This window comes from Anabrus simplex, chromosome 5 (genome assembly GCF_040414725.1).
Source record: "Anabrus simplex isolate iqAnaSimp1 chromosome 5, ASM4041472v1, whole genome shotgun sequence".
In the NCBI taxonomy this organism is placed as follows: Eukaryota; Metazoa; Arthropoda; class Insecta; order Orthoptera; family Tettigoniidae; genus Anabrus; species Anabrus simplex.
Window position 1 is genome coordinate 130794498 of NC_090269.1, and position 24614 is coordinate 130819111.

The 24614-nt window shown below is 37.5% G+C and overlaps 1 protein-coding gene across 3 annotated transcripts in view; it reads right to left on the reverse strand.

Moving 5' to 3' along the window:
- The window catches only part of Rbcn-3B (WD repeat-containing protein Rbcn-3B), a 438089-nt gene that overhangs the window by 313610 nt on the left and 99865 nt on the right, over positions 1-24614 (reverse strand). For all 3 annotated transcript variants that reach the window (XM_067147119.2, XM_067147118.2, XM_067147117.2), the window contains exon 8: positions 8652-8678. In XM_067147119.2, the coding sequence (XP_067003220.2) occupies positions 8652-8678 (27 nt within the window). The remainder of the gene's footprint in view (positions 1-8651; positions 8679-24614) is intronic.

A 24614-nucleotide genomic window follows, 5' to 3' on the forward strand; every position in this document is an offset into this window, starting at 1 on the left:
CCGTGTAGACAGGAGTGAGCAGCGGCAAGCAGGTAGAGGTGGTGAAGTACTTCGTGTGCAAGAGAGAAAGAATGAGAGCATGACATATGAACTGGTTGGCTGTCCCACCTCTACCTGCTTCCCGCCACTCACTCCTGTCCATACGGTGCTTAATTAGCAAACTCTGACACCCCAAAACAGGTGCTAAATATATGATATGGCTGAATAAAGCATTTCTACTGAAGTCGTACCAAATCTTAATCAGATTGGAGACTTACAGTTGGAAGGGTTTCCTTGTTAGCAACTACCAGGAACAAATATTTTTTTTTTTTAAAGCCCGGAACATGGCCAAAAACTCTTGCAACAATCTAACATTAAAAATATTAGTTGTAAAACAAGAAAAGAGAGAGAAATAAAAAATAATAAAGGAAAGAAGAAGAAGAAGAAATAAAAAAAAGAGATTAATTATTGAAATCTATAAACAAGAAATGTATCGAAGAAAATTGAAGTACATTTTAAGGAGAACTTGGTTCGTTTACAGAAGACCCACAGTTTTTGTGTTTGAAATACAGTATCAGATTTACTTTACCAAGAAGAAAATAATATTGAAGTATCAAGGAAGAGAAAACTGTTATTGTATGGATTGTATGTTTTCAAGAAACACAGCATGACTGAAATTAGTAGTGACTAAAAAACACATGATACAAGGGGTGTAAGACCTTAACAAATTACCTATTGCACAGCTTTTCACAATATCTTCTACTTAAATCAGCACATAAAGTAAGTTCACAGTCTATGTTAGCATGAAAATAAGTATTAAAAGGGAATACTCCTACAACCAGAGGCTAAAACAACTGATTTTTAAAAATGTAACATGATACCACAAAGAACAAATTAACAGCCAGAAAAAAAATATCGTTGGAGGTAAATTGAATATATTATTAGCTATGGGCACATTTAATATGTACAGTATATATAATACAAGTAAGAAATGACCTGATATAGCAAGAAAAGCTGAAACAAATTTTTAAAATGTAATCATACAAACATACAATACATTAAATAGGAGTATACTTACATGAGAGACGAAGGACTTTCTCTTAGAAGTTGACTACACTTATAGTATAATAAAAATTCAGTGCATCAAAATGCAAAAAACGTCACTATGCAGTCAAACCAAATTCAACAAACCTTCAAACTACTTCTGAAAGGGAATAATATAATTAACCAGTCTCAGCTAATATCCTGCTTGCATGCTTGAGAATAAGAGAAAGGAGTTAATTCAAGAAATAAATCATGCACTACTTGAAAAGAGAAGAGAAGAGTAAGATGTATCTTCTATACATATCCAGTCAATTAAGAAGATCGGACTTCAATGCACACTCAATAAAATGACTCTTTGCTCGGTATCTCAATGGAACAGCCAGTGAGCTAGTCCGAGTTAAATAAATATTATCACTCAAATCTGCAATAGGTAAATATGATGATGATGATGATGATGATTGTTTAAAAGGGTCTAATAGCTAGGTCATTGGCCCCTAATGATAAAAAATGTAACAACAATTTAAAAATAAAAAATTCATCCACTGACTAGAATTCAAAAAGACAATGAACATGAACTTAAAACAATGGTATTACTGACCAAGAGACTGCTTCCAAAGCACAATCTTGAATCGATGATGCTTGTTGTCTACAGGGGTCCAAAATTCAGGTGAAGAGCCCCTCACAATCGCTAATAAACTAGAACCATGGTATTTCTCATGTTGTGGTACTACTCAAAAGTAGCATACACTCATGGTGTTCCACATGTTATGGTACTAATCACAAGTATTGTACGTCGCACAAGTAATGCAGACCTATGGTGTTTCTCACATAATGGTGCCTCTCAGAGGCAATACAAACCCATGGTGTTCCTCACCTACGTGTACTAATCACAGGCAATGCAGACCCAAGGTGTCGCTCACATAATGGTACTAATCACAGGCAATGTAAGCCCGTGGTGTTCTGCATATAATGGTAGTAATCACAGGTACTGTAAACCCACAGTGAACCTACTCTCTGCTGCTACTAATCACAATTCTACTTCATACCAAACATAGTGGTACTACTCGCAATTAAAGGTGACTCATGGTGTTCCTAGCGTGATGGTACTAATCACAAGTAGTTTCATAGTTCTAATTCAATCATCCCTTGGTTGCCCCTTTAGTCGCCTTTTACGACAGGCAGAGGATACCATGGGTGTATTTTTCGTCAGTGTCCCCCACCCACAGGGGGTAGAGAGAGAGAAAATAAAGAAGGGATACGTCACTTCGAAAAATGAAGTAAGGGACAAAGAAAGGCAAGGGCCACGAAGGGCGTGAAAATGAAAGACTCCCTTGGGCCTCGAATGCTCTACTATCATCAGGGTTGGAAAAGAAGAAGAGGTGACCAAGGGAGGTCAGAGAGGACAGATGAAGTGAGGAGCCTGGCACAAGTGGAAGCAATGCCAGCTCTCAGCTAAGGGCCCCGTGGTCGCCAACCCACGCTCCCAAGTTGTGGGGCCCCTTTCAGTGGCCTCTTACGGCAGGCAGGGTATACCGTGGGTGTAATCTTAATTTGTGTCCCCCACCCACAGGGGGTGGTAAATATGAGAATGTCCTGGTAGTGCTAAAATTTACCTTTAATCTAACTCCAACCACTCACAGATGAATGACAAGCTAAAGGCTTAGTAGAAAATGTATTTTATTAATATGTAAAAGGGTTATTCCTGAATACAGTACATCAATCAAGAGAGGGGTTTGTCTCAACAGCATTAAATGGAATATTTTGAACAGAGGCTTTTGAACTTCCTTTTAAGATGTATCTAAGGAGACAGTTTGAGGATTATGATATTCTTTTCCCGAATCATTAGTTGCTATCCCATTATTAAATGCATCCTTTTTGGGGGGGGTTGAAAATAATGTGAAGTGTGATTCAAATGGCGACTGACAGGCTTCTCATCACCAACAAGCCACAATAAAATTTATACTTGTTGCACCACAGTTTTCACGTTTGTGCATTAATCATAATTGTGGCTTGATAACTGCAGTTCTGCCTCATATATAGTCCATGATGTTCCCTTCCTACAGTTTTAATAGTGATGGTGGTGATGATGAGCTCATCCGGTATGCATTACGTGATCATGAAGTACCCCAGGGGGTGCCAGAATCACTTTCCCGCGCTAAATGCTCTCGTAGCTTGTGACGTCACTGCGAGGACAGCGTGTTCCAAGCGGTAACATTAGTAAGCGGTTTCTGGTTAGCTGTTTAATCGGTTATTGCGTGTTTATTAAGCGAATTATTACAATGTGTGACTGAAGTTTAGAATAATTGCTGTTATTTAGTGCAAGGATGAAGTAAAATTAGTAAATGCAGGAATAACTGCGTTGTTGCAGAATGTAAAAATATGGCTTATAAAACTGAGGATATAATTTATCACTGCTTTCCAAAATATTACTTATGGGCTAAATGGATGTTATGGTGTCAAAGAGCTGATAAAATCAATCCCAAACAGATTTTGTTCTGCATATTTCCTCCCGCATAACTATCAACTGTTGGGCTTCTTGTTAAAAAATAAAATTGAAGGAAGATGCTGAACCCTTCCAAACGTTTCCTAACTGGCATGGAAATGACATTGATGTTACAAGTACAAGAAATAATAATGATTGGTTGACAACATTTGCACCATTTTTCTCAATTTTGCAATTGCCACTGTAAGTGTATGGGTATCATTACAGCTACAGATTTGGGGCGCTATTTTTTTAAATTACTTTTAAATGATAAATGTTATGTCTTATAAAGGTACTTGACTAAGCGGAATGTAATTAAAATATCTAACACGATTAACTCAAGAACACTCAGCTAACTGTACCCTGTAACACATAATGCATTGAATCTGGCTGTAGCACAATCCTCAGAGTGACGTCACGCGCACCAGCCAATGACAGCGCCACTCCCCGGAATGGCCTACCTGTTAGTAATCTAGTTACACTGGGAGTACCCAAGGAGCTTATCAGATAGATACAAATGCTTTATGGACACAGCAGTAGGCTCAGGTATCTCCAACAGCTTTCCCGGACTGTCAGTGTACATCAAGGATCACTGCTCTCACTACTTCTCTTCATCTCCTTATGGATATGTTCACACATGACTTACAAAGAGAGCTTCCATGGACCCTCTGACATTCTACCTGCAAGTATCATCAGGTCGGATCTACAAGATCAAGCCAAATCACACTTTATTTATCGTATGGCTTTTAGTGCAGGGAGTGTCCGAGGACATGTTCGGCTCGCCTGGTGCAGGTCTTTCTATTTGACGTCCATAGGCGACCTGCGTGTCCGTATGTGGGATGATAATGATGAGGTAGGAAGATTGTGAGACCCAGTGTCGGCACTTAGCCTACTCCTGTCGAATAACGCCATGGGGTCTGCTCAAAGCTTTACGTCTCCATCTGACAAACGAATCAGCATCAACATCATCGTGTGCCCTCACTCCATATGAGCACTCCGGAGAGGTTTTGGAATGTAATCCAGGCTTTTGGCACACAAAGAACCTCCATGGCTCAGGCGGCAGCGCGTCACCCTCTCACCGCTGAGTCCCATGGTTCAAATCCTGGTCACTTCATGAGAGATTTGTGCTGGAAAAAAGCAGAGGCGGGACAGGATTTTCTACGGGTACTCCAGGTTTCCTGTCATATTTCATTCCAGCAACACTCTCCAATATCATTTCATTTCATCTGTCATGCATTAATCATTGCCCCAGAGGAGTGCGACAGGCTTCGGCAGCCAGCACAATTCCTATCCTTGTCGCTCCATTTATTCCATTCCTGACCCGGTCGAATGACTGGAAAAAGGCAGTGGATTTTCATTTTGGCACCCAATCTAGTCATTAAAAATAGTATACCACCTCCTCCTCTACCTTGCTGGCCAACATTCTGATGGTGAATTTTCTTTCGACCAATGGGACTCAAAACAGCTAACCACGGTGTCAGACCGTATAGAGTTCACACAATCATGGCCACCAGGCGGGTGCAAGAACACAATATGAGATTAAAATAGAATTCATCTTTACAATAGCTTCAATGAATGACAAAATCACCTTTGTGGGCAATTATGATAACGTTTTGACAATCAACTTTTCAACTAAATTTTACTTAGACTGTGATACTGATTATGTTTATGCAGATGAGTGTTAGGAAAGATATTTCTTGGCCAATAGGGCACCCTTTACCTGTGAAACTTCACACCTTACTAAGATATTTCATTAAATTGCCACCCTCTTGATTAGGCTCACCCCACATAGAAATGCAAAAAAGCTTTGTAACACAAGATAACTCTCTGAATTGCAAAAATTGACATTTTGGTTCTATTTCTTTCTGGTGCATCTCTGAAAATATTATTGCTTAAAGAAATAAACCTTGCTACTTTTCTGTGTGCAGATAGAAACCATACTATCCAAATAATAAAGCATTTACGACATCAGGAAAGCTTCTATATACTATTCTCAGCAAATAAGTGGGGAAAAAATATCTGTCCTGCTTGATTACTCCTTGTGAAAACACTAATTTCTTAGTATCGTTTGTTTTTGTGAATGTCATCTTCTTGTGATTTTTTTCATAAGAGTTCTTCTCTAGTTCAGTCTACAAGCAAGATGTGTATATAATTAAATTCCCAAGGAAAAAATGGAGACAGCACACACAAGATTAGTCCAAGAAAAGCTAAGTACAAAATCATAATACAGGTGTAACAAAATTCAAAACTCAAATTTGTAAGGATGATAGAAGAGGACAGAGAAATATTTAATTGAATAACCACAGTTCGGAAAATGATCATTAATGTACATTTTGCGTGATGGAGAATGAAACTATTACATTTAAATTTACTTGTAATCCTTAAAAAAAAAAAAACTGTTCAAAACTGCACCTTCCTGGTGCAATACAAGCTCTGCAACGACATGCCACTGTCGTACACATTCAGAGACTGTACTGCGGAGGGTAGGCAACTGGAAGCACCCTACGAGCTCTTCCTACAATTCACATTGAGTCTCATACACCAGGTTCTTCAAGTACCTCCACACAAAAAAAAAAAAAAAAAAATTTCCAGAGGGGTGAGGCTGGGAGAATGAACAAGCCATGCTGTAGAATACTGCACTCCTGAACAATTTTTGTAAAGATTTACAATTAAATTGAAATGTAATTGTTTAATTCTTAATTACATCAAAAAGTGCCTCAATTATACAGTTCCCACCTATTGTTGTTTATCAAAATATATTTATTTTTGCCTTACCTATTATCCCTAAAACTATGAGTATTGAATTTTGTTACATCTGGTAGAAATAAGAAAATAATTGTGATACAGGATCTGCAAGAAAACTTTTTTCATTACCTGAAAAGTAAAGTGAAAACTGGTATATTTTGAAATACAAAATCACTGTATCAGTACCTAACTAAGCTTTAATTTTGGCGATGTAAAGGAACATTTTTTTAAATAACTGGCTTTACGTCTCACCAACCCAGATAGTTCATATGGCGACAATGGGATAGGAAACTGCTAGGAGTGGGAAGGAAGTGGCCCATGGCCTTAATTAAGGTATAGCCCCAGCATTTACCTGGTGTGAAAATGGGAAACCATGAAAAAAATCATCTTCAGGAATGCCGACAGTGGAATTTGAACCCAATATCTCCCGAATGCAAGCTCACAGATGCATGCTATTAAATGCACGGTCAACTCACTCGGTATGGAAAGGGACGTTTGAAAAAAAACAAATCATGTAGTAAGACAGAAACATAAAACGAGCAAGAGCAAGCACTTAATATGATAAACACGAGCAGAGTTATGGAATCCGTCTTGAAAGGAGAATAGAGCTGCGGCAGGCCACATGTAGAGCTGGCTATCCGCTCATATGTGGGCTGTTGCATAATGGAGTGGTGAGGAATTAACACTGACAGCTTAAGGGGTCTTTGAGGTCTTGGTTTCCGGCCTCACGAGGCATGCCTGGTCGTGGCATCCCAGGGAAGGGTGGCATCAGTTCCTCACCAGGGTGGGATGCCGCCACCAGTCAGATTGAGAATAGAATTAGCATAGATTTAATGTAGTTAAGTAGTGAGTTTAGCTAGATGTAGAAGTAGCGTCTTACATGTCGAGCTAGCTATCCACCCATTCGTGAGATGCTACAAAGTAGACTGAGTAGAAAATTAGCTATTTGCTTTACATCGCACTGACACAGATAGGTCTTATGGCGATGATTAGCTATAGATTTAGTGGAGTTAAGTAGTTAGTCCTGTCACGAACCAGTTTTTCTTTCTTTATTACCTTATACCAATGGTGTATACTATGGTGGGACAATAAAGATATAATGTAATAGGATAAACATGAAGATCGATCCGCATCAGAAGTGGGAGCAAGAGAAAGGGGAGAGAGGCACAAACATAAAAAAAATGAAAGAACAATTTCCACATCTTCATACATAGTCATCTTCAAGTAGATGAGCCGATTTCTACTGCCCAGCTTCATCAGGAGGACAAGCATTAGCTCTCACTGATGGGCCCATTTGAAGGATCGATAGCAGCAATGGAAAAGAACAATTAAGATTAAAAGAACGACCTTTCAGATTCACACATGGTACCACATCACTATTTTCTTGGAGACAGTGAAAATAAATTTGAGCTGTTCAGATGGCTACCTTGAGTGGCCCAGGGTCAGAATGAAAGCAGTTTGCTACATACATTTTAACATATACCCTTTAGAAACTAGAGCTACAACCCTCATATAGCATGAATGAAAATAATGGATAAGAATCAGTGGAAGGTGATGCATAATTATCTATAGAATTATTAGGTTAATGCATGTACAGAGCAAAAGAGCCATTACTACTGAGTGCAAGTTAAGAACCATGTATCAAGGCAACAAATAAGGTAAATAATTTGATACAGAAGAATTCTTGAGAAATATGGAAATAAAGAGAACAGGAATAAGACACCACACCCATAACTATTCACCACCACCACCCTAAAAAGAAATCAATACCATTACATATGAATTATATTGCTTGGCTTTATCTGACTGGAGTCTTGAATCCACTTTATTGTATCATTTTAAACTACTGGTTCAATACTGAAATGAAAAGCTCAAGAACCACCATCAATCTGTAGAAAGAAAATTTATCATATTACACCTTCCTATACCGCAAAGTGAAAGAGTCACTGAATCCATGCAAAGTCAAAGAGAAGCCATTTAAAAGAACCATAAATGCAAAACTTTTGTCCAAAGACCTCGTTATTCAAAAACACATAAGAAATCAAGGCTGCTTTATACACCTTACCTCAAAGTATATATTAAGTAGAAATTGCTTCTGAAGATTCAGTCGGTTTCAACAGCATGTCTTTATATTTTGAGATTTAGCCATGCAAAATTATATCAAGTTAAAATTTGTTATCTAAAACTGCTAATATTAGCATGCCAATGAATACAACTTTCACAAACATGACTCCAGTCAAAAACCACCAAACAACATGTATTATGCAAAACAAGCTGAAGTTTGGGCCAAAGTAAGCCACAGTTAACACACAATATACATAATGCTATCTACAAGCTTAGCTGTAAATAAACTGCAAAACACTGTTCCCTTCTTTGAAAAAAAAAAATCAAACCTACAAACCTACTAACAGACTTTCCTTTCAGCTTGCTAGTGTGCATGATGGATATGCCCAGAGGTTCAACAGGAATTGCATAGGAAGGAAGAAAAAATTAAAAATTAGTTCTATATAAAAATATAAATCACAAGTAAAAATGCATGAGAGTTAAGAAGATAAAAGGGAAAACAAACATGAACCATAAAATAAAAATATTCTAAGGACAACTCCTAATACCAAAAGAGCCCAATGCTATATAAGTACTCATTTTCTACAGTTTGTTTGCAAGAGGTAGCACTCCATGTTACACTAACTAAACAATTTGAAGTACCTCCACATATATTAATGAAAAGAGGTAAAAGAGGAGTATTTAATATATAAGCTTAAGATTTCTGAAGCTATTGCAGTATTCATTATCTCAAGGTTAAAAATTGTAACAATCTAGATATATAGTAGCTGGTCTGGCTTCTTGAGGCTCCTGGATTTTATTCTCAGCCAGGTTAATTCTCTGGCTGGGCAACTGAGTGTTTGTCTTAAAACACATCTCTTCATTTACATACACATCAGACTGGCAAACACCACAAAAATACACAGAAGTAGAATACATCCCCCACCACAGTTAGTGACAGGAACAGCCCCAGCTGTAAAACCAGGGAAAATACATATGAGCAAATCAAATTACATTTATGACCCCACCAGGATGTGGGAAAAGTGGTAGAAGAAGAAAAAGAAAACATTTTAAAAGTATAGTGTAGTTCAGGCATCTCAAGGTCACGAGCTAAGACACAGCTGTTACAAGCACTAGCCCAGGATATTATCAGAGTGCAAGCCTGGAGGTGTGTACATTACACATTCGTAATTACGGTGCTCTGTACTTCATGTTATTCTTTCATATGAAGACATACATAATTAAATTTGTTCAACATGGCGTTCGCATAAAATGTGAGAAGTAACATGCATTGTAATCACCAAGTACAAGGAAAATAATTAGAGGAAAAGTTGCCATAAGCAATGCCATACAATGGTACACCAGGAAACTACTATCATATAAAACAGTCAATATGAAGGTGATGTTAAATGACATTAACTTCTTAAATATACTAAAGATCTTCAAACCTTATCTTAATAACTTTTATTCATTGATATTATAAATTATGATATGGATGTACAGTACATCCAAATACTGGAAAGGAGAGTTGCGCAAGAGGTTTCCAGATGGTGACGGAATTTTCATCAAGATCTGACTCCTTGACATACTTTAAACAAATTGAAGAAATTCTTCAGCTAAAACAATATCCGAGTCTTAGAATAGCCACAGGAAGTCATGAATACGCATGACTGAGTCTCTGGTTACAGTATGGCTTCACAACTTGACAACTCTATGCCAAATCATGTAAAGCAACTTATAAAACAGAAGAGACATATTAGCAAAGATCAAAGGCATGTATTAGGTGAATTAGTGCAAAAAAGATAAAATGAGTATGTTATAGTTGTGTTCAGATTAATTAGCATGGGACTGTATATATCCCGTTGCATAGCAGGACGTTACAGAGAGCACATTCAGTGGGATGTCCAGAGACTTTCGGCTACTAGCACACTACTTCATGCAGATAAACATTAAAGTAATTCATTAACATACAGCATCTGAATAGAACATCTGGCATCAAAATTTTCATCTCCCATATCGGCTGACACACTAACCATGTCGTCCACAATGTTAGTTTCCTCATCACTGATTAATGCTTTCCAAACCAATGTCTACCACAATCTTTTCAAGTTTCTGCTTCATGAATGCATCCCAGTACCAGTAGGAATTTCTTCCTGTACTTCATCATGCCCTAACAAAGTTAGGCGTACAACACTTTTATTATTAAAATCGAGTTAGTCTTCTTCGCTCGTAGTTGACATTTATTTGGAGTTAGGATTTCATTTCTGTCTATCTGCTTCAGCACAATGGCTAGCAAACTCATTTCTTTCTACAGTCTTAGCAGCATTTTTTCACAACTTTGGAGATTTTTTCTTAATTTTGAAACATTGTGCATGATATATCTGCTCTGAGAATGGATCACGTTGCATAATTTCTTTGGATTTCCTTCTATAAAGAACCAACACAACAGAGAGACAACACCAAAATATTAAAAAAATTAAATAAACTGATCTCTGACAGCAATTCACTGCATATGAACAACAAAACCCCAAACCCTACAACACTGATGGGTCTTGGTGTCTACCAAGTGAACACTTCTCAGCCCAAAGGACCTACAGTTAACAATGTGACATGCAGGTCAGCACAACAAATCCTCTCGGCTATTATTCTTGGCTTTCTAGACTGGGGTCGCTACCCACAGTTAGATAGCTTCCTCAATTGTTCTCACATAGGCTGAGTGAACCTCGAACCAGCCCTTACATCCAGGTTTTTAAAAAAAACCTTACCTAGCTAGGAATCTAATTCAGGGCCTCCTGGTAAGAAACAGGCTTGCTAGCCCTTGACCACAGAGCTAGGAAACAGATGAACAATGGCAATACTATTGATAAGGCAGTTTATTAGTGTTCCAGGAAGACATGATTGTGCCACTTGCACAGAGGTAACAAATTACCATACTCTGTAACGAGTAGTTCTCCTTGTTGCCACAGTAATTACTAGTCGATATGTAATAGCAAGTTTATACATAAGATAATGTTGAAAGCATATTTGTTAGGATATGTATCACATGTGAGAATGAATATAATTTCTTTGTAGAAACCATAGTACTGTGATTTTTTCCATTCGAGGTGAATACTGCCCAGACCTTATTATACTGAACACATGTAAATATAATCTGAGTGAATTAAAGACCTATTAGGTTATCTGAAAAGTTCTAGGTCTGGTAGGAATATCATTAAGTGTTCTGTATGCAAATGTACTACCAAAGAACTCACGATATACTTAAATCACTTGCAAGGAGACTTTTGACCCCATGTCTCACAATCAACAGAAACTATATATTCTAACCAAGATTTTAGTAAGAATGAGGAAAAGTTATTTTTTGCATGTGATGCTATTCACCAATAAAAGAGGAATAAAACTGCATCATAAACTCATAAAAAACATTTGTGAAGTGTCAAAAGAATATCCTAATGCTGGATCAACAGTTTACACCTGATTTTAAAAATGTTCACTCTAAGAATGTTATGCTCTGCATCTAACAGGATTTCACAGTGTTGTACACTATGAACTACCCCGACTATTTTATACCGAGTAGAGATAATTAAATGAATGTCCTTGATCCTGTCTGTCTGTGACAGTCTCTGGATTTTAATGCAGTTTTCACCATTCTATTAAGCATTTCTCAAGAAAGGTATACAGTCTGATTTTTTATTACGGACACTCAAGTTTAGGCTTTAATTACTAACGAACCGGTAGGCCTATTGAAAAATGAGTTATACCAATATTTTCCTTGTTTAATACTGCATTACAGCATGTAAGACAAATTGTTTTTGAAGTTCATTAATTATTTTTTATTTGTGGTTGTAGTAAATATTGTCCGGGCTTTTGGCTTCTCTACGAACTGTTCACTTAAAAATATATACATGGAAAATCACTTGTCTGATGGTAATGAAATGTTTATAATAGTCACATGTATTTGTAGTGTAATACTCAAGTTACAATGTTTTCCTTATTTTCCTAGAGCAATATTTTCTCAGCGCAGGATAAATGTACAACAGAAAACTTGGACGTGTTTTGAAACACTCAGTCATGGTTATCAAAAACTACAACCACTGTAACCGTATATTGCGATACCTAATTTTTGTAGAGTAATATTTATGGGAAGTTGTGTGTGCGCTGGATAGTCTAGAACTAAGTCTCAAAACCTTCAGTAAAGGAGGCAAACAGCTGACCAACTACTATTCAAATTTCAAGTTTTCCTTAGAAGAGATATTTAAAATAATACCAAAAATTGAAATTTCTGAACAATGACATGACTATAAAGTCGAAACGTTTATATGGAATAGAGACATTTTCCTGGAGAGCATAGACTGACAGTAATATTTTAAGAAATATATATTACATTTCCATGTTTGGGATCACAAACTGTAGAAGATAGTACAGATATACAAGATCATCATAGATTCACTGTATTTCCACTTTTTCTGAGCTTTCTTACTGTTGTTCTCTTGCTGTGAGAACTTTTAATAATAAAGGAATATCGTAACTTCATTATAAGTATTATAATGGGCAGCAATATACACAAAATATAAACCAGAAATAGCTATTAGTAAATACTTTTGATGTGTTATAGAAAAATATTGAAAATTGCACACATAATAGCATAACAGCTGAGCTTATTTGGTACAGAAACTTGTCCTCGAATCTTGGTACAGGGACACAGTACATGTGCACCTAGAAGCTCCTGAGAATGATACAAGAAAAAACAGAAGCCCATCATAGTTCATTGTTTCAGACTGACATTCCCTCTTATAAGGTACAACTTGATGAAATATGTGTATGTCTTGAGAGTCACATTTGCTTACGGTACTGAAACATAACTTTAAACAAACTCAACTTCAGAGCATAAAGCATTCAGAACATATGGTCTGTTTAGTTTAAGATATCCAACAAGCAAGTACATAGGTGGCCAATCCTTGAAGTGGGTTAACAATAATTCCCACCCACTCAGAAAATTACTGAGTCAAATCCAAAGCATGCACTACCTTTCTCGATAATGACACCCACTTTGCCCTTCCTGACAGTAATCTATTCTAAAGTATATCATATTACACAACATTTGCACACTACTAGTTAGTTCTGTGATTAAACAATCTTTGTAGCTTGTTTTGCACCCAGCATTTGCTTTTCAGTGTAGGATTTCTTGAAGCATCCAACCCACCGTGATGACGTTTTTGTCTTTGAACCATAAGCTAGTGCCTTTACGTTGCACCAACACAGACAGGTCTTATGGCGACGATGGGATAGGAAAGGCCTAGGAGTTGGAAGGAAGCGGCCGTGGCCTTAAGTAAGGTACAGCCTGGTGTGAAAATGGAAAACCACGGAAAACCATCTTCAGGGCTACCAACAGTGGGAATCGAACCCACTATTTCCCGGATGCAAGCTCACAGCTGCGCGCTCCTAACCGCACGGTCAACTCGCCTGGTGAACCATAAGAGATTCCACTGTAGATGTGCCTAACCCTTTCAGACCGTGTACGCACAATTGTGTGGGTTCGTATTTTATTTATGTCTGAGCTTATTTGACGTTTTCTTGGTGCTAGACCGGACTGCAGTGATTGTGCGGGACATGTAGCATGTACTTGGTTGTTTTTATTTAGCGCTTGGCTACCAGCGGGCAGGAAGAAGAGTTTAAAAATGCAGTTCATCGGCAAGGTGGCGGGAAGCAGTAAAGCCTAGAGTAAATATTTATTTATTGTATTCATATTAATCTAGAAGCTTCAGTGAATATCAGAATGTAATCTATGAAGTGTGTAAATTGTTTAGCAAACGTAAAATTGTGAACTTATAACATCGTACGTAATACGAGGTTTTGATTGTTGCTATGCACAATTGTGCGGGCTAGGTTTTCCTACAGGCAATGCATGCGGGAGTGCTGGGTGCTGCAACAGAAAGCACTGTGAAAGCAGAATTTGTATTCTACGTGAGAAATGTAATGTATACGATTTTAATTGTTTTAAATCGTTCCACACTGTAAAATAGAACATCTGATCACGTACATGTATATATTCACATGTGGTGAGCTGAATTTTTAAAGTTTTTCTTTTTTATAAGTAGTGAATTAAGTCCTAATATGCACAATTGTGTGGGGGCTGTTTTTTAGACGATAGTTCTTATTTTGTAAAATAAACTGTAAACACTTGTATTTTAGAGCATTTTAGTAAATTTTTGATGTACAAACATAAATTCACACCTCCAGTTTTCTTTTAGGTCTGACGAAAATGTGCTGCCACCAAAAGGGCTGAAAAAGCAAAACTCGTCCTCAGTGTAGAAAATATAAGATATACTTGTGTTTGAACAAAGATTTTAATTGTTCCATACTGTAAAATAGAACATCTGATCATGTACATATGTATATTCACATGCACTGAGGTAATTTTTCTCTTTTGTAAGTAGTGAATTAAGTCCTGACACGCACAATTGTGTGAGTGCTTTTTCCCATATGTTAATTTTCATTTTGTAGAATAAACTAAAAATATATGTATTTAAGAGCATTTTGGTCAGTTTTTGGAGTATAAACAAAAATTCACACCGCCAATTTTCTTTCAGGTCTGAAAGGGTTAATGTAGGTCTGAATTTGGCCTGATTTTTCCTGTAAACACTGAAAACTCTTTCTACAGGAGAGTTACTGCCAGGTAGGCTACACTCAATACTGCATATACAACATTACTTAAGATTTTATAGTGGAGAAGAGCACAGTAGAGCTCCTTCATCTTCAATGAAAGTCTAATGCTCACGGGTAGCAAAAGGAAGTGATGATCGAATAAGTATTGTTGCCAACTCACAAGCATTAAAACTAGAAGAGTTGAGCAATAGTCCTCAGAACTATTTCCTTTTTTTTTTTTCCTTTTTCCCTTTAGAAAATTATTTTTTCATGATAATGTCGCTTTTCTGTAACAATTTCCCTTTAACTGTAATTGTGAGGCGAAATTCGTAATATTTATGGACAATCCGTAATGGTTGGCACTTCTGCAAATATATGTAAAATCCTTTATTCAGGATTCATGTTCCTCTGTTATGATTGCAGTGTGATTCTTATTCTTAGTACAGTCAACATTATAAAGTGCCATAAGACTAAGTATTTTAAGATTTATATCAGGGGGCGTGATTAGCTCAATGGCTTAGCTTCTGGCTTCCCAGCGACATGGCTGAGGTTCGAATCCCGGTCGAGCCTGGGTTGAGATTTTCATCTCAAGAATCACGTGACGTCAGGAAGGGCATCCGGCCTTAAACCCCCGGCCAAAACCAAAATGAGCCTGGGTGGCTCGAGCGACCGCAAAAATAAAGTGAATAAGCCAAAGAACTTTTTTTTTTTTGCAAGATTTATATATTTTATTAAAGGCTATGAATGGTTCCTTGAAAAAAGCACGACACCACGCACAGCCGCCTCAGCAATCGTGGCTAGGTAGATTCCTTGAGGGCAAATCTCTTCCACAACTCTGCTGTCATCGCCGGTATGGTATCTCTTGCATCTACTAAAAATCCATAAACAGCGACAGAGTTTACATGTATGTAACCATTTTTATCACAGCCACCAGACCTCCTAGTTCATGTATATGGCATTTAAAGATTTTTAAAAAAGCACTTTATAATGGTGACTGTACGAAGTTTTATAAAGGTGACTGGAATAAAGTAGAAAGAAAGACTGGTGATCTCCTATCTGAATAAGAATCACACTGCAATCGCAACAGGGGAACATGAATGAGAAGCAACAATACAGGACAGAGTGAGACAAGGTTCCAGCTTAAAACTCCCACAGATATTGTTATTTTACCTTGAATCTACAATGTATCTGAAAAAGTTGTTAAATCGTATGCACATAGTCTTGGAGAGGAGTATAAGATGAAAATAAGTAAAACCGGGCGAGTTGGCCGTGCGCGTAGAGGCGCGCGGCTGTGAGCTTGCATCCGGGAGATAGTAGGTTCGAATCCCACTATCGGCAGCCCTGAAGATGGTTTTCCGTGGTTTCCCATTTTCACACCAGGCAAATGCTGGGGCTGTACCTTAATTAAGGCCACGGCCGATTCCTTCCAACTCCTAGGCCTTTCCTATCCCATCGTCGCCATAAGACCTATCTGTGTCGGTGCGACGTAAAGCCGCTAGCAAAAAAAAAAAAAAAAAAAATAAGTAAATCACCATAGCACCACTCTACGAAAAATTACCAGCGCAGGTACAGATCACAGTTCATAAGAACTTTGGGGGGGGGGATACAACTGAATCTGTCAGTGGAGAAAGGAACTTAGTATCTTCTTGCACTTCTCATTTTTTTACAATTATTATTAATTTGACCAATATGTATCCTCCTGTGTTAAAAAAAAACTATGTGTGTCATATTCTAATAGGAGAAAACTCTTATACTTTCAACATCATGAGAAAGGAATTATGTTGGTAACATACAGTAGTTTCTTTCTCCACTGTAAGGTGGCAAGTAAGACTGGCTTTGGCAATTATTAAAAGAAAAATGCACTGACTAGAGAAACAACACACACGGATAAACCCCGTAATGAGAAGGAAAGCTTCTGTGTATTACTGTTTAAACAGTAAGTGTATGACTCAACAAAACCTGCTTATATTTTTATTAACGATTGTGTTAATCATTCCTTTAACCTGGTTAAAAAAAAAAAAAGGTACGGTACTGGAATTTCCTAAGACCTTAAACAGAGTTTACAATGAAGGAAAAATGAAGATAAATAAAAATAAAATAAAAATTATTCAGAAATTGATGAAATACATTCAAGGAGAAGATGCACAGCTCTTTTCACAAGGGGATATTGAAGTGGCCAACCGCAAGCAGTGATGATTCAGTCTTGTAAAATGATCTGAACATGTTTTAAAACAAGACTTTTCCTTTGAACTACACTCAGCCATCATAACAATATTTAGATTTTTATTCCTATAGTGTAGATTCTTTTCAATTAGGGTGATTATCATGTAATAAAATTTTATTTAGTTTACTTCATGTTAATTTTTTACTTATTTGATCAATAAGTAATAATTTTGTAATAAAAATGCATATTTTTCACAAGAAGTTACTTGAAATATATTAAACTCCAACAGTGACAAGAGAAAGGAACTATGTTTTTTTTTATTTCTTTAATCCCTCATTAAATATACTGGTTCTCCTAGATGCATAATAATCACAATAGGACATATAAATCAAGTGTTTATTCATAATACAGTTGTTTGTTTCTCCCGAAAACTTAGAAAAAATGACTTGGTTCCTTTCCCAACCTACCGATTCAATTCGATTACTTTCCAACATAGTCATCATAAACATTTTAACATTTGTTATAGTTTTGGTGCAATTTTCATCCCCTATCCAAGGTCATCAAAGTTATATCATACACCTACCAGACACAATCATGGGTTTATTGCCAATATGAACTATCTTGATACTTCTGAAAGTCTATCTGCTGAGCATACAGCTGGATCAGTTTTTATGGAGCAAGGAGCTGGTAGAAAGGACTGCGAGCTTGCCAGTCATGATCGCATGGAGAACGAGGCAGTGATACTCCAAATGCTCCCTACTATATATCGAGAGATGGTACAGGAAAACAAATGACTAAGAAGTGAACAAAACCAGCTATTGCAAGAAAATTAGTACCTAACTTCACAGAGAAACCACCTAGTTACAGGTGTGGATGTGAACATGTAATAAATATCATGACCATTATCACAGAAACAGGCACAATATCTACCTGATAAGACTGTCACAGAGGCTTTTTGCCAAATCTTTTCTTATATGGAAGTGAATAACTGGTGCAGAAATAAAGAGACAAAAGCCTTTGAAATACGGTGTCAATGACGACAGCGAAAGGAGAGGGGGTAGATCAAAATACAAATGAATATATACTCAATCAAACTGAAGAGAGCAGAATGATTTGACAAAATCTGATTAGAAGAACAGATAGGTTGATAGGAAACAATTTGAAACATCAAAGATTCAAATTAGGATATGCAGCAGGAAAACTTGTAGGCCTACTAAATAGTCTTAAAAATGGGGAAAGTGCAGAGAAGGGTAAAAAAAAAAAAAAAAATGAAGTACCATAATTTAGAAATGGATTACATCTGATCTGAATGAAGAACTAGAGTGAAAAAGCAGGGATAAAATAGTATGATAAAGTAATGTGTTGGCATGGGATCCAGGTAACGTATACCCTAACTGAAGGTCATCACATCAATCAATTTTCAACGAAATGAAAAGGACCCGAAGAACAATCAAGATCACATGCACATTTCTTAATACTGTGGTGGAGAAGGCCTCCTTGATGCTGTTTTAACAGAGCAAGACTGGGTGGAGCAACTCAGGCTGGTTCCACAGCAAGCAAATCCCAGAGTTGTGCTCCCTACCCTCGCACCATTAAGAATAATCCATCGGAAAAGAGATGGGCTGGCATTGCTGCCGACTTGTTTACTGTCTTGACAGTGTGGAAACGACGAGAATCATGAACCGAGATCCTTCCAATTCCAGAGGTGTCCATGGGGTTCTAGTGCGCAATGTATCGAATAATAATAATGTTATTCTTTTTAATGTCCCACTAACTACTTCTGATAGTTTTTGGAGATGTCAAGGGGCAGGAATTTTGTCTCACAGGAGTTCTTTTACATGCCAGCAAATCTACCAACATGAGGTTGACATATTTGAGCACATTCAAATATCACCAGACTGAGCCAGGATCAAACCTGTCAAGTTGGGGTCAGAAGGCCAGCGCCTCAACCGTATGACCCACTCAGCCCAGAACCTGATGGATCTCGAAGGGTCAGTCCTTTTATATAAAAGTGGTGAACAAGTGCAAAACAGTTCAGTTCAGTGTGAGCTCAATCAGTCAGCGGTTGAGAGCGATCAACGACACAATGCTGTGAAATGTGTACCACTGAATAGTGGATCAGCATGCTACAGTGGGCAACAAGGAATAACAGTGCAGAAATAGACTGGGGTGTGAGTGTGAACCGTGTGTCTCAAACGGACTTGGCACACACTTAAACTGTCAACACTTCAGCCGCTTAAAGTGTACGGCAAGCTTATTCCTAAACTGCCCTAGGATACAGTACAGTGCATGTGTATGTGAACTGTGTAGCGTAACTGTTTTAGCCTGTAAATATTAGTCTGTAACATTAGTGTGATTGAACAGTGAGAAACAGAGAGAGCGCTAACGAGTGTAACTGTGTGTGTAAGTGGCTATTAGAATCAATAAATCTTAGTGCAGAAGCTACCAGTCTGGTATTTGTTCATCTACTACCCTGCCAACTCGTTACAATAATCTATTGGTCAAGGGAATTGACACTGGTTAGGGGTTAAGTCAAAAATGAAACTGAAATTGAGCAGACTTCAGTCCCTTCTGCTCTTGTTACTGAATGCTCTGCACTGAAATATTTGTGGGTAATTTTTCATGTTCTCTTCTCCAAATATTTATCATATTCTACACTTCCACCCTGTCTTTAGCTTCTCCAGTTTGATTACCTTGCCAAGACCCATTAATAATGAAACTTCAAGGCTATTATAACTATATTACCATAACAGAAGGGTCGAAAAGTCAGTCTGTAACAAGGAGTTTGTGAGTATCACCTAGCTCTGGACATACTAAAAGCAGTCCATGATTTAGTCACAGTCTGAAAGGGTGCCAGTTTATTCAAGTACTATTCTAAAGATAGAACCAGAATAGAAGAAAAATGGCAAAAAATATTATGACAAGAACAAATCCATGACAGAAAAAGTCATACCACCACTTTAGAAACTTGATTACTGATGCATAGTAAGATTTTTAGACAGACAACATTCTCACTAAGACAGTTATCACAGAAATTAAAAATCAATTTCTCTGATTTAACAGACTAATTTTCAAAGTTTTCTGAACCACTGAAGATACAGCTGTGGTAAAATTCTTATTAGATCAAAAATATTGCACTGGTCTTACAACTTCCCCAGAAATATCCATATTTCTCATGTTATCTCTAATTCGAAGTAGATTCTCATCTATTTTTACATATAAGAAATGGAAATATGACTCCTTTATATATACACTGGTCAGAACACACCGAAGCGCACTCGGTAGAAATTCACATATCTGCCCCAAAGTTGATTCACAAGAAGCAATGATGGAACTGATCAAAACATGCAGTCCATGGGACATTCAGGACATTTGATACAAGGGTGGTAAAAGCACACACCTTAGACCTTAGTGTAACCAACCTGATCAGCCATACAAGCAGTTAATCTGAAAGGAAACGTGTTGTAAAATGATTAATTGTTTAGGACATAATATCCCACATTCACTGTACCTTTTGGTGTAGTTTGACAATGGCAGTTTCAGAGATCAGGCTGGATATAGTGTATATATTTCCATTTCTGGATCGAACACAATTCTTCCAGAACTCAGGAGCGAGGACACCTCCGGTACTGACCACCCACAGATCATCTTGCGAGCATGAGCGATTCGTGTTTGGGCAGATTAGCAGATGTTAGAACAGCCAGAAACCTAGCAGACGCTAACTTTAATCTGCTTCAGGCCTGGAAGCAAGTATGGATATCCAGTGCTCCATCAGAATATCACTCTACCATGGCTGAAAAACAAACCAGAGGGTTTTGATCTTCCACAGAAGACCTGGACAACTATCAACAGGATTCGGACTGGCCATGGCAGATGTGCCGACTCCCTCCATAAATGGGGAATACTTAATTCGGCAGCGTGCAGTTGTGGTGCCATGAAGCAAACAGTTCGGCACATTGTGGAGCAGTGTCCTCTCACTGCCTACCAGGGAAACCCAAGAGACTTTTTTCTGCTCTCACCCTTGTGTGTTGACTATGTAAATAATTTGAACCTGTAAATACTTCAAACTGTAAATATTATGTATTACTATTGTATTTATATGTAATGTGATGTGTTAGCCATACGCTAAATAAAAATAAATAGCAGATGTTCCTGATTCTGAGAACATGCATATGTGCTAAATATGTGGCCGAGGTCTCATCATCCCTTTAGAAGATTGATTCCCAGAAGTGTCCACGTACAGACGACAGGATGACATTGCAGATGTAAGAAAAACTCATCATAGTCCTCTGAATGAAGACCACGGCAATTAAGATGAATAGCTCATTGCTCCCCTTACCACAATTGCATGTGTGGATCCTTAATGTTGGATGCAAACACACAATGAATTTTTCACTCGCCAACGTGTATACAGATACCAACACAGCCACCACATTGTCCAAGAGAGAAACAGCTCTCATAGCTGAATACCACCACTCTCCATAGACATCAATGGAGACATTCTCTGCAATACGCAAGTATCAGGGGTAAAGATGCCCGAGTGACCTACCTTCAACAATCCAACTTTCTATTGTTTATGCAGACATGGCAGATAATGGTGGGTCTGACTGAACTAAAGGTTGCCATTATGTCAGTCAGGATAGCCTTAACGGTCCTTCTGTCCAGGTGTTCCATCAGTTCTTTAAAGTGGCAGTGGTACAGCACATCTATTGTGGGAACGCTCTGATACCCATCTTTTGTACCATCACTAGACTATACAATGATACCCTGAGTGAACAGCATTTGTGGCTGGTAACTGAACAATTTTTCAATGATGTCTCCTATTCACCATTGCTTGTAAACTGACAACCCTAAGTTCATTTCATAAAGCTGCTTACTGTGCCTGACCTGGTTCTGGCACATCCTCACTGGTCCATGATGATTTTCATCATCATCATCATCTGAATATTGCAGAACGTGATACATGCTCATTCTGATACATATCCTTCATACAACGGTAACTGTTGAATCCGCTAACACTATCTGCCCCTATAAACTGAATAACCAACTGACATTGGGCGATTCTGGACAAATTCAAGGCACAACCACACCCAGTCACTTTGCTTCCACATGTACAGTACAAACAACACACTTACAGATTTCTTCCTGACATATGTAGTCATCCACCAATGCATGCGGATTGTTTTTCTTTGAATAACAATGCTCGAACTGAAGAACCAGTTTCATGTGGGTAATCCTTATAAGTGTATGTAATTGCTATTTCTAGAATTCTACTTTTTTTTTTTTTTATCAGGTTCTGATATGGCTGGCAGGACATGCTGATATATCAACAAATGGGTTAATAGAGAGTGAAATGCATTTATTTCTGCTTCCATCATTTGGAGGCTGCCACAAAGAGAGAGCTTACATAAAAGTGGATTGACAACTACAGAGATAATGAAAAATATATTGTCTATAAATGATTAGTATACCACATTATATCTATTACTCAGTAAAAATTGTATCAATAATTTTGAAACCCATGAGGAACTTCTTATAAGACAAAGATATAGCTAAGAGTATAAATAATTTCTGACTATTGTTAATGAGCCTTTTAGGGCTGTTAATTCAATGTCCTTAATAAATTGGTTACCTAAATTAAATTTCTTGCAAAAGTTGTGATATATGTGATTAAGGTGCCTTTTACTCAATCCTAATAACTCTCTGGAGTGCAGATGATATTTCTCAGCATAATATGGAATTGTAGGTTCATATATATCATATTTCTCCTCGTGTACATTATGTGGTTGGGTTGCTATATAGGTTTTATACATGAAAATAAAATATACTTCAACTTTTAATGTATTAAATCGATCCATTTTTAAAACCCACTCCGACTTTCCTGCGGTAATTTTAATTTTTGCAAATGCAAAGGAATGCAGAGGAACGCTAATACTACATTTACTGTATATCACAGGAAACTTAATGAGCATAGACTCACAACTTTTAAGAAATGTACTGTGTGCAGACACAGCTGGTCGCCCGTTGAGGCTCGCCCAGTGCGGCCGGGCTGACGTGACGTAAATGTGGGCAACTTACCAGTAAGCGTACGTCACGGTGAAGTGAGAGAGTGAACACATTTTGCAGGAAAGGAACGGTAACGGCATTACAAAGCTCTCCTGCACTCCTCAGCGAAATGCAGAATGGGGTACAGCTATAATCGCAAGATAACCGGCCTTTTCAAGATATTCCGCTTTGATTTATACGGCGCTCAATATAAACAGTCAGTTTTATTTCCTTACATTCATAAATTTAAAGAAAACTAACACGTTATAATTTTTGTGTTACAATTTACAATTCCTTGGATAAAAATGACAGTATTTTCATGTCATAAAAGGTAAAATTCCTGTTATTCATTCAGCAAAAAGTAACATATTTACATAATTCAACAAGTTTACTGCTTGATTTTGTTTGAATTTCCCTGTTCACCGAATTTGAAAATAGTATTTAAAACTTATCAGGCGTCCGATGAAAATAACTAGCCTCTAAATGGTGAGGGAGTTTCATCACGAGTGGGGACATAGATATTTACTATCCAAGATTAAAGTACAACAACAATGTAAATGTATCTACCAAATAGAAGTACAGTATGCCTTCAAATAAATAACCGAACTGATGTTATTCCCGGTAAGCATGACTGGCTTGTTGGTGAGTTTATCGGAAAATCAAACCCAAACAACCACAAGCCACGGCTTATCCACCTTAACTATGTATTATATTAGAAATGCTTCTAAAGCACCTCTTAAAATTTAATACCGATTACTGTATTGTAATTCATTATGTACATTACAAAAATATTTGCTGTTACAGACCCAACTCTTTACTGTATCCGGACAAAATATATAAACTGCAATGAACATGAATAACTTATTTCTTACAATGTAAATTGAAAATGATGTAGATTTCTGCCCTCTTTCTTTCATTATTTTCCAACTCCATCTCAAGCTCTTGTATCACCGCAGTGATCGAGAGTTTCTGGGAGAACTTCGCCCAACCTTCATGGCCTGTGATGTAGCCACAACGCCACAACGGCTGAACAGCATAAGCTCATCGCCTGCCAGCCCGCCCACTTACAGTGCTAGGTGCCTGCGCGACGGAATGCCCAGCGTGAGCACCTCTGGTATAAAAGAAAAAATGTCTGAAAAGGATTAAAAATATTCAAATTTAATTCTGGACAAAAAAAAAAAGAGTTTTGGTCTGGTCTGCTCCTATCTACTTCTTTCTCACCCTATCATTAGCAAAGCAAGTGAAATACAAATCACAGTATCTCCTTTTTCATAACCTTTTTCTGTGCTGTCCTCTTCTACGTCTCTGATGCCACACATTATTCATACTTATCGTGAATGTCAAAAATTTGTCATGGCACCCAGTGGTAATTTCAAAGGTTTAATAAAATAAAATCTAACTTATCCACTTTTCAATGTGTGGCTAATTAAATGGAGAATTAAGATGAACCAGAAAGTATTTTCTAAAGTG